This window comes from Heterodontus francisci, chromosome 14 (assembly GCF_036365525.1).
Source record: "Heterodontus francisci isolate sHetFra1 chromosome 14, sHetFra1.hap1, whole genome shotgun sequence".
In the NCBI taxonomy this organism is placed as follows: domain Eukaryota; kingdom Metazoa; phylum Chordata; class Chondrichthyes; order Heterodontiformes; family Heterodontidae; genus Heterodontus; species Heterodontus francisci.
The window spans coordinates 97,303,454-97,319,014 of NC_090384.1; the positions used below are offsets into that span (position 1 = coordinate 97,303,454).

General features: G+C 41.6%; 1 protein-coding gene across 1 annotated transcript in view; it reads right to left on the reverse strand.

The window, feature by feature from the left end:
* The window catches only part of qser1 (glutamine and serine rich 1), a 144,577-nt gene extending 129,511 nt beyond the window's left edge, over positions 1-15,066 (reverse strand). The window contains exon 1 of the mRNA XM_068046587.1: positions 14,635-15,066. Coding sequence (XP_067902688.1) covers positions 14,635-14,732 — 98 coding nt within the window. The 5' untranslated portion in view covers positions 14,733-15,066. The remainder of the gene's footprint in view (positions 1-14,634) is intronic.
* Between the last annotated feature and the right edge of the window lie 495 nt (positions 15,067-15,561).

A 15,561-nucleotide genomic window follows, 5' to 3' on the forward strand; every position in this document is an offset into this window, starting at 1 on the left:
CAGGCATGATAGTGCAGTGGTTATGGAACTGGACTGGCAAAGCTGATCAATTGTAATCCCATGATTCCAAGTTAAATTAATAAATCTGGTAATTTGTGGGCTGGCACCAGAAATAACTGTAATGCCAGGTCATAAAAACCTAACTGGTTCACTACTCGGAAGAGAAACTGCCTCCCCTATCTGGTTTGGCCGATACATAACTCTGGTCCTAAACTACATGGTTGACTCTTAATGGCCTTAAGCCAACTAGGGATGAAAAGGACAAACTCTGGATGACCCTAAACATTTCACAGCCAATGACGTAAATTTTTTGGAGTTTAGTAGAGGTGGGCAATAAATGCTCCATTACCAGAACATATAAAGTAAGTTATTGCTGAAACTGAAGAGTTAGAAAGACAAGATGATTCAGAAACTTGGATGAGGATGTTCTAGAATATTTTGTGTTTTGCATATACATCTGTTAAATACAGCAATTACTATGTTCAAGACCAACAATTTAAAAAAAAATTTCAACAGCTTTAAGATTAAACTCAAAATGTTTTAATTACTGCCTCTACTAATCTTTCTTATATCAAAAAATCCTAGGATTATAATATTAAGATCGTGTTTTTACGCATAAAATTTTAAAAAGTCACTATCTACAGTGCCGTGAAACAGCTGAGAAGACTCACTAGATATTAACATAGAAATACATTGAAGCGCCAAGATGCCATTCAGTCTATCAGTGTTTACTACACAGAAACAAACAGTTCTAAACACGTTTTACCCACCCTTGTCCAAGACATTGAAACCACTTTCTATGCAGCTCCTGCTATGGAAGATCACCATTATTGATGGCGTTTCCCCAGCTTCCTAAATTCTGTAGTTTGAGCATAGTGCAATTCCAAGTTTTATATTCATTAAATAATCTCAAGAATCGTTCCGTATCCTTGGGTATCATTAAAGCATGCCACAGTGACTGTCTCAAGAGGTAGGTCCTCTTTCACACTGCATTGATTTTTTTTTTTTTTTTAAAGAGAATTGAAAATAAATGCCAGTCAGCATGATCCTACCCAAGCTTATTCTTGCTTCACTGTTCAACAGGTTTAGGTTACATTAAATTACAACATTGAAATTGATGTAGTCTATATGGATTTTAACAAGACTTTTGATAAAGTCCCACATAACATAGAAAAACAGGAGGAGTAGGCCATTCGGCCCTTCAAGCCTGCTCCGCCATTCAATACGAGTGTGTGTGTGTGTGTGTGCGTGCGCGTATACAAACAATTCATTTAGGTGGGGTGTCTTCTCTTGGTACACCTATGCTGATGGCTATGAAGGCTAATCCTCGAGAGGCAGGTTCTGCCACAAGTGTCACACGTGAAGCTACCAAGTAACGATAGTTCTTTTTGGCATTGGCACCTGTTGCCAAGCTGCTGCAGCCACAGGTCGGCATGGTAGTACATGCCAGGCCACAGGATGTGTTGCCATTCCCACTTTCACCAACTAGTGACTCCCAGGTGCAACATATCACACTTGCAAGCATCCTTGATGCAGAGCTTTGGGCACCCCAACTGGTTGCCTGGACCCAGCTACCTTACCGTACAGAGGGTCCCTGGGTAGGTGATTATCTTCCATCCTGCGGACATGTCCGACCCACCAAAGCTGCCTCTATTTGATTAGTGCAAACGTACTTGGGAGCTCTGCCTTTGAGAGGACTGCCACATTTGAGATTTGTCCTGCCAGGATATATCCAAAATGTGCCGCAGACGGCGAATATGGACATTATTAAGCTTCTTTTCCTGATAGCTGTAAGTTGCCCATGTTTCATAGCCATACAGCAAGGTGCTAAGAATACAGGCCTTATAAACCATCAGCTTAGTCCAAAGGGTCAGCTTGGTGTTAGCCCATGTGCATTTCGCAAGTCAGCCAAAGGTGACAGCTGCTTTCCCTATGCGTGTTTGAGCTCGGCATCAAGGACAGATTGCCTGTCACCGTCGACCCAAGGTAGAATAATTTGCTAACCACTGCGAGTGGAGTGTTATTAAGTGTGATCAGGCGCAGAGATGCAACATCTTGTCCCATGACCATGACACTTATAATCAAGGAGAACAAGTTACAGACATATGGGGGGGGGGGGGGGCGGGGAGTACAGTCTAGGAGGTTTTGTAGCTGAGTTTGTGTGTGAGCGACTCGCAAAGCATCATCAGCGTAGAGGAGTTTTCTGATCAGGACGCTATATGTTTTTGTCTTCACTTTCAGTCTTGATAAATTGTAGAGCTTGCTGTCTGAACAAGTATGCAAGTAGACTCCTTCCATATCTGCAGGGAAGGTGAAGACCAGGAGCATGGAGAAGAAAATGACGGAGTGGGGGCTAGGACACAATCCTGTTTCAGTCCACTCTTCACTTGGAAACTGCCTGAAATGCAGCAAATTGTACAGTACAATGCAAGTTGTCATGGAAGGAGCGGATGAGACTGAGGAGCTTCGGTGGACAGCCAATTTTTCCCAAAATCTTGTAGAGCCCTGCTCTGCTGACTGTGTCGAATACCTTAGTAAGCTCTACAAAAGTAAGGTAAAGGGGTATACTCTGTTCCCTACACTTCTCTTGTTGCTGGCTTACAAAGGTCATGCCCACGGTAGATCTGCCGGCATGGAAACCGCTGTGATTCCGGGTATGCATGGTCTGCAAGTAAATGGATTCTTTTAAGTATGACCCTAGCACAGGCCTTCCCCGTGATGCCCCTGCAGTTGCTGCAGTCTCCTTTGTTTTTTGCATGGTGTGTCAAATTTGGCATCACGCATCTCCATCTACGTTCTAGCAGAGGAGAGATCATAAAGGTGTGGCAATAGATAGTACTTTCCGTGCTTGAGCAGTTTGGCTCGGATTCCGTCCTGGTCAGGTGCCCTTCTGTTCACTAGGTGGTCCATGGCCTTCAAGCTCCAGTGATGATTCTTCATCTAACTCATCCATGACAGGAAGTTGCAGGAGAGCATCAAGCACAGAATGAGAGATGTCTGACTCTCAGGAGTACAGCTCACAGTAGTGTTCAGCCCAGCGGGACATCTGTTAACTGTTGGTGAGTACTTCACCATTTGCTGACTTCAGGGGAGCAACTTTGGTTTTGGCAGGACCAACTGCTCTCTTGATCTTTTTGCACATAGCCTGTAGATTTCCTTTGGCACATGCAGTTGGGATTTCTTGGCATAAGTTGATCCAGTGTTCGCTGGCGCAGTATCTCCCTGTTCTTTGTACGACTGTCTTGGCTTTCAGGTCGTGCAGTGTCATAAATGTTGGGTTTATGTTGTACATCATATAGGCTTTGTTTTTTGCATCAATGACATATTATCACAGTGGAGTAGGTCTCAAACAGTCCTTGTTGTGGGTCCTGCCTTTACCAAATGATGCTTCTGCTGCTTCACAGATGATTTGAGCTTAGTGACTTCCAAGCTTCATTGATACCAGCATCGGTGCTTCCCTTTAAGGCTTTGGTGGGTACCAAGTGCCCTAGCAACAGCATGAAGTGCTGGTATTTGGCATCATTTATTATGCAAAGGATGTCAATGGGTGGCAAGCTGTCATGTCTGCAGCTGTGGAACCTTCACGGGTGCACCCTCACTCTGCTGCTGATAAAGAGTGGTTAGTGTCGTAATCTGTGCTGTGGTAGGTGCAAGTGTGACAAGCACTGGGCAGATCGCCCCTCATGATGACTAGGTCTAGTTGGTGCCAATGTCCAGACCTTAGGCGACGCCATGATACCTTGTGGCGAAGTCTGCCCTGGAAGGAGGTGTTGGTGATTTAGAGTTCATTCAGGGCACAAGGCTCAAGAAGGCACTGCGTTATCATTGATTTTGTCCACCCCATGACGACCAAGATAAGATGGCCATGAATCACAGTCTGCCCCAACATGTGTTGAAGTCACCCAGGATAAATAGCCTCTCGCCATTTGGCATGTTCCGCAGAACGTCACCTAGGGAGTCATAGAAATGCTCTTTATCGGAGATGCTGGCATTCAGAGATAGTGAGTAGATGCATATGATGTTGACTGTGTCTCCATCACATGATAACTGCAGGGAGATGAGGCACTCTGAGGGTGCTACTGGCGGCTCAATTAACTGTGTCGGCTGGTTGCTTACTGCGTACGCGACACCATGCTCACAGCAATCTTCAGCACTCTTTCCCTGCCAATAGAAGGTGTAATTAGCCTCTCGAATAAAACCTGTGTCAGCTAATCTGGTTTCTTGTACAACAGCAATGTCGACACCAAGTTTGTGTAGCTCACGGTCAATTAGGGCTGTCTTGTGTACACTCGCTGTGGAGTGTGGATTGGCGTTCATTCCAGGGCACATAGTCCTCACATTCCAGCTTCCAAGCCAAAGGGTTACCTTTGTTTGCTGTGTAGCCTAGGCATGGTTTTATGAGGTGCAGACCTGCCTAGCATCTGCACGCCCCCCCCAATCGACCTCAGAGCCTGGTGTCCAGAGGAAAGAGAAAAAATCAAAGCCTATAAGCCTGGGGCCTAGGGCAGGAAGCAAAAGCTAATGGTCGATGGGCGTTTTAGTAACTGGAAAGCTGATTCCAGTGGGGTTCTGCAGGGCTCAGCGCTAGGTCCCTTGCTTTTTGTGGTATATAGCAATGATTTGGACTTGAATTGTAAGGGGTACAATTAACAAGTGTGCAGATGATATAAAAAATTGCCGTGTGGTTGATAATGAAAAAGAAAGTTGCAGACTGCAGAAAGTTATCAATGGACTAGTCAGGTGGGTGGAACAGTGGCAAATGGAGTGCAATCTGCAGAAGTGAGGTAATGCATTTGGGGAAGGCTAACAAGGCAAGGGAATACACAATAAATGGTAGGATACTGAGAAATGTAAAGGATCAGAGAGACTTTGGAGTGCATGTCCACAGATCCCTGAAGGTGACAGGACAAGTAGACAAGGTGGTTAAGAAGGCATTCAGGATACTTGCCTTTATTAGCCAAGGCAGAGAATATAAAAGCAAAGAGGTTATGCTGGAACCGTATACAACACTAGTTAGGCTACAGCTGGAGTATTACGTGCAGTTCTGGTCACCGCACTATAGAACCATAAAAAAGTTATGGCACAGAAAGAGACCATTCAGCCCATCATGCCTGCACCGGCTGAAAAAACTAGCCACCCAATCTAATCCCACCTTCCAGCACCTGGCCCATAACCTTACAGATTATTGCACTTCAGGTGCAGGTCCAGATACCTTTTAAACAGTTTGAGGGTTTCTGCTTCCACCACCTATCTGGGCAGTGAATTCCAGAAAAAGTTTTTCCTCATGTCCTCTCTAATCCTTCTACCAATCACCTTAAATCTGTGTCCCCTAGTAATTGACCTCTCCGCTAGGTGAAACAGGTCCTTCCTGTCTACTCTATCTAGGCCCCTCAAAATTTTGTACACCTCAATTGTCACCTTTCAGTCTCCTCTGTTCTAAAGAAAACAACAGGAAGGATGTTTTTGCACTAGGGAGGATACAGGGGAGATTTAAGGATGTTACCCTGCAAACCTCTGATTCTGGGCTTGAGCATTCCCTGGAATTCCCTCCCTAAACTTCTCTGTCTCTCTCTACTCCTTTAAAGATGCTCCTAAAACCTACCTCTGACAAAGCTGTTGTTCACCTGTTCCAATATCTCATGTGGCTCAGTGTCAAAATGTATTTGATAACGCTCCTGTGAAGTGCCTTGAGACATTTTACTACATAAAGGGTTCTTTATAAATGCAAGTTCTTGTTATGAATGCATCCTAAGTGCAGGAGCTGGAACTGGCAAGAACTTGAAAGTATCCATCATATTATTAGAAAGCCCCTCTATCCAGCCCTATTAGGAATGAACATGGTCCAAATCACAAAACTACACTGTTCCACTTATCAAACCCTCCTGGCTGATAGGAAGTTTACTCAGTAAATTGAATGGATGTACTATTTAAAGCATTAACATTTTATTAAAAATTATAAATATTAGTTATACAATAAGCACGATGTAGATATAAAAAAGCACTGGTCAAACTCTACTGCATAGTGAAAGTTGGTTAAACTTAAAACTAGATTTAAAGCTGACAATTTTGAGTCTGAAACAGTGTACTAGGAATTATCTTAGTTGTTTCCGTCCCATCATCATGTAAACCATTAATCTAGCCAGAATACAGAAACAAGTGTATAATGTGTCCAAAAGCATTTAAAAATGCAGTTTTTAAGTACACACAAATCGAACACTGATATGTGGAAAATTATTATAGTTTTGCAGGATTACTGTTCTTCTGGATGAATAACAATTTAACATCCTGCTGTAAAAATTGTTAATGCATCTCTGCACAACTTTTATTAGTGCATTTTAATTAAAGCTTGCTCAGTGACTGGAAGGTGCAAACATGCTTGGAGTGTTAAATCCACTCACTTCTGAAGTACAGTACATAATCGGAGAACTTACAATCTGCACAGCTACAATGTTTTGTATCCAGCTGGGTGGGACCAGCTTCGCCATTCTTATCTATCCAGTCATAGCCAGAGATAGAAACACCTGCAAAGGCTTCTCTTCCCATTCCTGCACTGTTACCTCTAGAGCCTGCCATGGAACTATCCTTGAGCCTCCCCTCCACGATTCCTCATTTACACACCATCCCTCAGCAACATCATCCAAAAACACAAGTTTCCCCACGTACACTGACAAAACTCAACACTACCTCACCACCACCTCTCTCAGACCCGCTGTCCTCTGATTTGTCATGCTGCTCATTTGATATCCAGTCCTGATGAGCAGAAATTTCCAACTAAATACTGAGAAATCAAAGCATTGTCTCCAGTCCCTGTCACAAACTCCATTTCTTACCCACTGACTCTATTGCTCTCCCTGGTCACTGAGGCTGAACTAAGACCAATGTTGCAATCTTGGCATCCTATTTGATCCTGAGATGAGCTTCCAAGCACATATCCACTCCATCACAAAGACAGTCTACTTCCAGCTCTGTAGCACTGTTCGTCTCCAATATGTTCCTTAAAACCTACCTCTTTGGCAAAGCTTTTGGTTGCTTGCCTTAATAATTCTATATAAAAAGGCGGACTTGCATTTATAAAGTGTTCCAAAGCACTTTATAGCCAATGAAATACTTCTGAAGTATAGTCACTGTTATAATGTAGGAACCACAACAATTAATTTGCACATAACAAGCTCCCACAAATAGCAATGCGAAAATGATCGGATAATTTGTTTTTGTAATATTGATTAAGTGTTAAACATTAGCCAACACATCTGGGATACCTCCACTGCTCTTTGAAATAGCGCTGTGGGATCTTTTATGTCCACCTAAGGGTAAATGGGGCCTTGGTTTAAAGTCTCATCCGAAAGTCAGAACCTCCAACAGTACAGTACTCACGAGATGTTTGGTAATGCTCCTGTGGAGCGCCTTGGGATGTTTCACAATATTAACAACTTGCATTTATACAATGCCTTTAACGTACCAAAATATCCCAAGACGCTTCACAGAAGCGGTCACCAGACAGAAATCTGACACCAAGCAAGGAAATATTAGGGCAGATAGTTTAGACAAACAGATAGGCTTTAAGGAGTGACTTAAAGGAGGCAAGAGAGATAGAGAGGCGGAGAGATTTAGAGAGGGAATTCCAAAGCTTAGGGCCTTGGCAGCTGAAGGCACAGCTGCCCAGGGTAGACCAATAAAAATCCTGGTTGCACAAGAGGTCTAAACTGAAAGAGCACAGAGATCACAAAGGTTTGTGGAAGAGCTACAGAAATACAGAGGGGCAAGGCCATGAAGGGATTTAAAACAAGAATGACAATTTTAAAATTTAAGCATTGCTTAAGGAGCCAAAATAGGTCAGCAAGCACAGGAATGATGGGTGAATGGGTCTTGGTGCAATTTAGAATATGGCTAGCAGAGTTTTGGATGAGCTCAGGTTTACGCAGGATGGAAGGTGGAAGGCTGTCCAGGATACCATTGGAATAATCAAGTCAAAAAAGGCAGGGATGAAGTGGGTTACAATTTGGAGGTAAAAGTAGGCAGTCTTGATGATGGAGTGGATGTGGTCGGAAACACGTGTCAAATACAATACCAAGCTGCAGACAATCTGGTTCAGCTACATATAGTTTCCAGCAAGAGGGATGGAGTCGGTGGCTGGTAAACGGAGTTTGTGGCGGAGACCAAAGATATTGGCTTCAGACATCCCAATATTTAGATGGAGGAAATTTCTGTTCATCCAGGACTGGATGTAATACAAGTGGAGGGGCCGAGAGAGCTGGTGGCAAGGTAGTGTTGAATGTCGTTAACATGTTTGGAACCCGACATTGCATTTATGGATGTCGCCAAGAGGCAGCATATAGATGAGAAATAGGAGGCACTATATTAATGCAAGTAGTTGTTGTAGATGGAATCTAATCTAAAACTTAACAATTTGTTTTCCCCGGAACAAATAACTTGGAAAGAAATTTTGCATAAAAATAAATATGCTGAATTTTATTAAAATCTGTAAAAAAATAAGTAATTTTGACAGCATTAAAGACATCAAAAGCACTGCACTTCACATGCAGAAGTGCAACAGAGCACAGAACTTTTGTGTTACCTCTTGCACCAACTACACCCACAGCTAATAACAAATGCTGCAAATACCTCATTCAGCAAAGCGACTAAGTACTAAGCAACTAAAGTACTCAATTAGTACTACTGTAAACAGATCTATAGGTAGATGCTAAAAAAAAAAAAAAACTTGCATTGGAGAGACTGGATAGTACATAAAATCTGAATCTAATGCCTTAATACCATTACTTACAGAATATGAGATTTCTACTAACTGGCACTTAAACACAGCTGTTAAATACATTTTGCATTTTTCCACTACTTAAAGACCAAACATTGTTGCATCATGTTGCTGGTCACGAAAGACATGGAATTCCCCAATGCCTTATAAATAATTTGATAACCAAAATTTTTTCTCAGTCTAACTACACAAAGCATTTTAGATTTGCCATTTTTCAAAGTTCACTAAAACTAAGATTTTTGAAAACTAAGTTGAGGCTGGAATACATTAAATGTACCTTAAAAAGAGCTATGTAATTTAGCGCCTTCATTTTAACTGCGCTTTCACTTCATAACAGACAGGCAATAAATTACATCATCTTGCCTTTCAGTGAAATTTATCAATAATTTCCTCCAGTCACATTTAACTTGTTTCATCTACATTATGCTTCAATTGACTCCTGTAAATTGTTACGATGCATTTTAATTCTGAATTGTAATTAAATTGACATTTAGACACAGATGCTTTTTTTTAAAAAAGTAATCCAGTCTGTTAACAGACTAACGCGAGTTTTGGTGACAAGCCAGTTGAGGTCTCAATTTACTGTTTACAGATGCATAACTGTACAAGGGACTCCTCAAATGCCCATTTTCAGTTTTTTTAAAAAAAGTTATATCTGAAGAGTGATAGTTTTTAAGCTTGGTGAAAGTCCAATATTTTAAGATAGTCAGGAGAGTACTTAAGTATAATCAATGATTCCCAATGGTTTTAGTTTGAAACAAAAGCTGAGAAATACACATCAATTTAACAAAGAAAAATCACGAATGTGGTTTTCTCCCTTCTAGATCCCGAATGCTGTAAAGTACACTCCACAGATTGTACTTTGTAGGTGATCTAGGCAACAACTTCTCCATAGTCACATGCAGATTCTATGTAATTGTAACAGGTTATTCTGCCAATTGATATATGGTTTATACTCCACAAGATCCTCCTCCCACCCTGCCCCTGTATTCCTCTATTCCCTTCTCCCTCATTTAAGTATCAAGTCACTCCTGAAAGCAACAAACACTCCACCTCGCAGTGAGTTCCATATCCTTACCACTGTTGTGAAAATTTTACTGCACAAATATCAAGCACTTCAATATCATCCAACAGCCCACTAACAGAAACTGCACTGCCTGAGACTGGTCCAGCCAAATTAAAATTGGTTAGATTTGAAAATTATGAGACAAAGAATAACCAAAACAAAAATCACAAAGCAAGGTTTCAGTGTCAGAAAACAATGTTAAGCTCTCTATCAGACAATCTAATCCTTTAACCCTACATTTCATATGTCCACAGTAGATAAAGTTATCTGCATAACCAATATATGAATATTCTTCTATTGCCATTTTCAAAAGGAACGTGCCATCTAAATAAAACAATTACTTACCAAGAGTGAGTGAAAGTATAAGAAAGCATATTAAGGTTATTAATCGACAAATAAACTCGGGAACACGAGATGAAATCCTACCACAGCAGTTTGAGAATTTGAATTCAGTTTAAAAATTCTGGAAATAAAAAGCTGGTTATCAGTAAAAGTGACCACAAAGACGGAATGCTTAAAAATCTAACTATTTCACTAATTTCATTGAGGAAAGGAAACCTTTTACATAAAGAAAGAAATAGGAGGAGTAGGCCATTCAGCCCCTCGAGCCTGCTCTGCAATCATGGCTGATTTTTATCCTTACTCAGTCTGGCTGATATGTGACTACAGCCTCAAACCAGTATGGTTGACTTAACTGCTCCCTGAAGGGAGCTAACAAGCCACTCAGTTGTTTCAAACCACGATCATGCAGCTCAAGAAGCACCACCTTCTCCGGGCAACTAGGGATGGCAATAAATCCCAGTCCTGCCAGTGACATCCACATCCCAAGAATCAATTTAAAAAAAATTAAAATTGGATTTTGGAGACGAATGAATGGAACATTGGAACAGAGTAAATATTCTTTTGGCAAAGCAGGAAAATGAACGTGGTTTCCAAACAAAATCCCTCCCTTTATTGATTCAGTGTTAAACCCCAATTCAGACTGCGGCTTTTATCCAAGAGGCCTTTCACACATTGATTTTCCAATTTAACAATAATGAACTAGGAGCTCAGTTTTATAGTCCAAGATTATTAACTGGACAATTCTAGTATAGGACAATTTTTCAGTAATAAAATGTACCATAATTGTCCTAGATTCCCCACCCCCATCAGGTCATAAATTACTGCAAACCACAATTAACTTCTATCCTATCACAAACCATGCAAATAAAAATGCTATCAGATGTGCAAGGCAAAGTTGCAGGAGGGAAAATTGATGCCTTAAAATTGTGTTATGTTTATGCTAGTTACCTGCATTAAAGGGCTTTGGTATTCAACTTAAGCTAGATTGATATTTAATAAAAACTGTTTACAACGCAATTCCTCAATAGGCTTATATGATTTTGCAGATTTTAGTTAATTTAGATGAGTTAGTTCTTTTGTTTGTTTGAGGTCTGACTAATTCACAGTGGGATGACATGAAAGGGCCCTGACTCCTTAATGAGCTCACCCCCATGCCAACCTCATTTGGCAACACAGCAAATGTTTGTGTCTGCCAGCAAATCACCTAACAAACTTGTAGGTAAGATTCTAGTCAAACATCTAAGTTTGGTGCAATAATACCAACACCTTAAATTAATAGTATATGTCATAAGGAAAGGCAGCTTATGTTTGTTCCAGAGTGCAACTTTAAATAATAAACTGATCACTTGTAATTCAAAAATGCTCATTAAAAATCAGTTTTAAAAAGATCAGTATTTGGTGAAAGTCACTGGCACGCAGTTAAAAGGAAACATGCTTTCAACTTAGTGCAGTAATAAGTGCAAATGTTTGTACGAGAGATTGTTAAAAAAAATGTTTGTTCGCTGGAGGCAGTGGAATAGGCATACCTTACAATACTTATAATCAAATTTTAGTAATGCAATGGGGAGGTTGGAGAAGGAAATGAATGAAGCTTTCATACAACCACAACTTTGATAAAAGCTCAATAGAATTTCAGTAAAACAGAAGTGCAAATGCATGAAATTTTCAAATTGTACAAAAGGCCCAGAAATGCAGATTATAGATGCTGTCTTTCCAAGCTTTTGCTATGCCTGTAGGAAGTCTTTTTAAAATTGAGAAACTAAGATGAATAGGCAAGGCTCATAGTGCACAACATGATCAAGGCTCAAGAGTAAAAGATGAGGTAAGTGACAAAGTAATAAGGTGATAAAAAGGCTTGCATTTCAAAAGCCTGAAGATGGTAGGCAGAAGGAGCTGCAGTTTTGAACACCTAGGAAAGAATGGATTAAGGATAGGAGAATGCGCTGAATCTCTATCAAAGTAGAGACATAGGGAAGAGCAGTAACTAGGCCAGTATATGTGGAGCTCTTAAGGAATTAAAGGAAAGCTTAGAACAACTGACCATAGTAGAACTGTTAAAATACAGAAAGATGTAAGGGAGAATTATCTTTCAAACAACTTGTCCAGGAATGCATATAAAGTTTTAGAAGCATCTTCCCAGATGCGGTAGGATTATTCAAGTTATCGACCAACTTGACCTTCAAATTAAGAGTTTTTGAGGAAAAAAGCTTTCCTGAAAACAATTTTGGCAAAGGATATATATAGCACTTGAGTAAACTGTTGGTGGTAGTAATTCAATGTACAAGTTATGAACAAGTGAGCAGCAAATTACTACCAATATTTAAATAACCGGTGACAACATCTCATTCATGCTAGAATGCAAGAAGAGGTTCTGCAGGCCAATTAAATGCCAACACTACTCTAAAACTTTTTTTTTATATACCGGCCTGATTTTAATTCAAATTCCAGGAGACTGGTATCTATGAGCCAACTGCCATGATTTACAAGAATAAATCCAGATCCTTTATCCTAGCGACAGACTCAGACATGAGAAAAATACATCTACAAGGTAGTGATTAGGGTAACAGAAATGGATACAGCAATGTAAAAACTTGAAGGCAGTTCACTCTAGTTAATCTTCTAGAATAAAAATTAAAACTTATCAATACAAAGAATCTTTTACTCATAATTTAGTGAGCGTGCTTCAGTAATCATCTATTTCATATCTTTCATTGCATACTTGCTGTCTTTTTTCAGTCAGGAGTACAAGAAAGTTTAGGTTAGAAACTTCTCCACAACCAGTATCAACAGTAATGCACCACTTGATGTGTGTGCAGATATCACTGACAATTTTTTCTCCATGAGACAGAGTAGTGTGATGTATAGTGAAGTCCTTGTTACTCTTGTGACCTGGCTAAGAGGCAGCTAAACTTGTGAGTGCGCTTAGCTAAATCTGAACTGGTCTAGCATTCAAGTACAGCATTCTGCAGTTAGAATTTATGTGCTGACAACAGATATTCCACATTGAAACTTACAGGGAAAGGATTTATTTTTTACAAGTTACCAATATTCCAACTTAAGAAATTTAGTGAAAATCTCAGACATTTAACCAAATATACTACTTATGTTAGCCCTCTCACCTGACTTAGAAGATTGCAGATTCAAATCTCAATCCAGAGATTCGAGTACAAAATCTAGAATGACTGTCCAGTGTGGCACTATCAAAGGTGCTGTCTTTTGGATGAGATGTTAAACCTAGGCCTTTGTCTGCCCACTCCAGTTAATGTAAAAGACTGCATTGTATTATTTTGAAGAGTTGGGGAGTTCTGCACAGTGCCCCGGCCAATGTTTAGCCCTCAACCAACATCACTGAAAGCGATTATTTGGTCAGTCACTTTGTTGTTTGTGGGACCTTGCCGTGCATAAATTCACTGCCGTGTCTCCTTCATTACAATAATAACTCTTCAAAAATACTGCAGTCAGTAAACTACTGTAATCTACTTTAAGTTGTGAAAGGCCCCTGTTTACATTAAAAGCTTGGCACCCAGTCATTTTGCTGATAGCACATCAATCCAACCTCAATTATTCTTCTTTCATAAGAAAGGACCAAAAAGTTTATGGTTGAAGCAGCCTTTATACTCCTGCTTCAAAATAGAACAGCAGAATGTAGTCAATTAAAACCACACACCTTTGGGAACAATTAGCATTCAACCTAAATTTTACGTAGTAACCTGTCAACTTAAAATAAAGTTTGCCTCAGGAGCAAAATTAAGCGTGCAAACTACACTATATTCGAATTGTGTTCGCTCGGATTTTTTGTTGTTGCCTTTTAATAAAGCTTGACGGGAACTTTTAGAAGTCCCGGCAAAAGAACTCGTGTAAGTTCTCGTAAACCACGCCTACTCTTGCAAACTATGGTTTTAACAACAAAAGTCACATTCCGAACCCCTGAATCCGCACTAAATCAAGAACGTCTTTTTATAAACAACCCAGTTTGCTTTTGCTTCCGCTATGTTTTTTGTTAAAAGGGAGGGTGGGCGAATATATTGGGAAGAGGCTGGAGGAAAGGAAAAAATAAAACTATTTTGCAAAAGGTTTCGTCGACTGGGCCCAGGGTCTGAGGCCAGCTTTTCAACCCACCCCCACCCTGCTGCACATGTTATCGTCTTTAGTAAAGTCCAAAGGGAAAATAGTAAATCTGTCGGTGAGGGAAGGGGAGGGTAAAGTCCTGCAGAGAAGCGGGGTTTAAGATGAAATGATTACCCCCAAGGCAAGCCAAATGCAGCGGCCGGCAGCCTCGGATTTGCCTTGTGTAACAAGGCGGTCTCCTCCCCCTCCTTCGCTGGACACCGACAGATTGGATGCTTGCACCCTACCCCCGGGCTAACAATACCAGGCCTCAGAGCCCCCTGATTGATTTTTCACACAGTTATCAGGTGGGGGAAGGAGGCTCACATTCATCCGCGCGCCTTCTTACCTGGACTTGACGCCGCTGCCCGTCCGCTCGTACGGCCACGTTTGTCCGCCGGGCACCAGCGGGTCGCTGAAGTTGGGGGCCGGGTAATTCCTGTCCATGGTTTTCTCCGAGTACGCCGCGCTCGCCAGGTGTGGGGGGGGGGCGGCCGCCCGTCACATGCCTTGCGCTCGCGGGGCGGCCGTTGGGAGCGGAGCTCCTGGCGCTCGCGGGGCGGCCGTTGGGAGCAGAGCTGCCCTGTACTGCACTGTGCGCGCGCCAACGAGCGGCCTCCTGCTCGCCAGGCGGATGTGTTGGAAATCCAGGCGGAGAGAAGCGGAGGATGTGCTGGAAATCCAGGCGGAGAGAAGCGGCGGATGTGCTGGAAATCCACACGGCCTGACTTTCTGATTCTCTCTCTCTCTCTCTCTCTCTCCACACAACGTTTGTTTTTTCCCAGGATGCACCTCCCTCTGCTCCAGAGCTGGCGTAAGGAATTGGGGAGGGGACAAGACTAATGGCTGGCTATTGCTGCATTGTCCGGACTCATACGCTGCTTTGCTCATGCTTGATTGCTCGGAAACATAGTAGCAGTGATTGCTAATGCGTGACGGCCCGGTCCCGTAATGCTTGATTTCCTAATTCCTCAAAACCTGCTAATGTTCGATTATACAAATGTCGGTATCAGGGAGGTGACACTGCCAGGGCAGTACTGAGGGAGTGCTGCAATGTCGGAGGTGCCTTCTTTTTAAAGAGACGTTAAACCGAGGTCCCCTCTGTCCTCTCAGGTGGACGTCAAAGATTCCACAACCACTATTTTGAAGAAGAGCAGTCCAGGCCATTTTTTATCCCTCAATCAGTATTACAAAAACATAAAAGCAAAATACTGCAGATGCTGGAAATCTGAAATAAAAACAGAAAGGGCGATTACTACTCAGCAGGTCTGGCAGC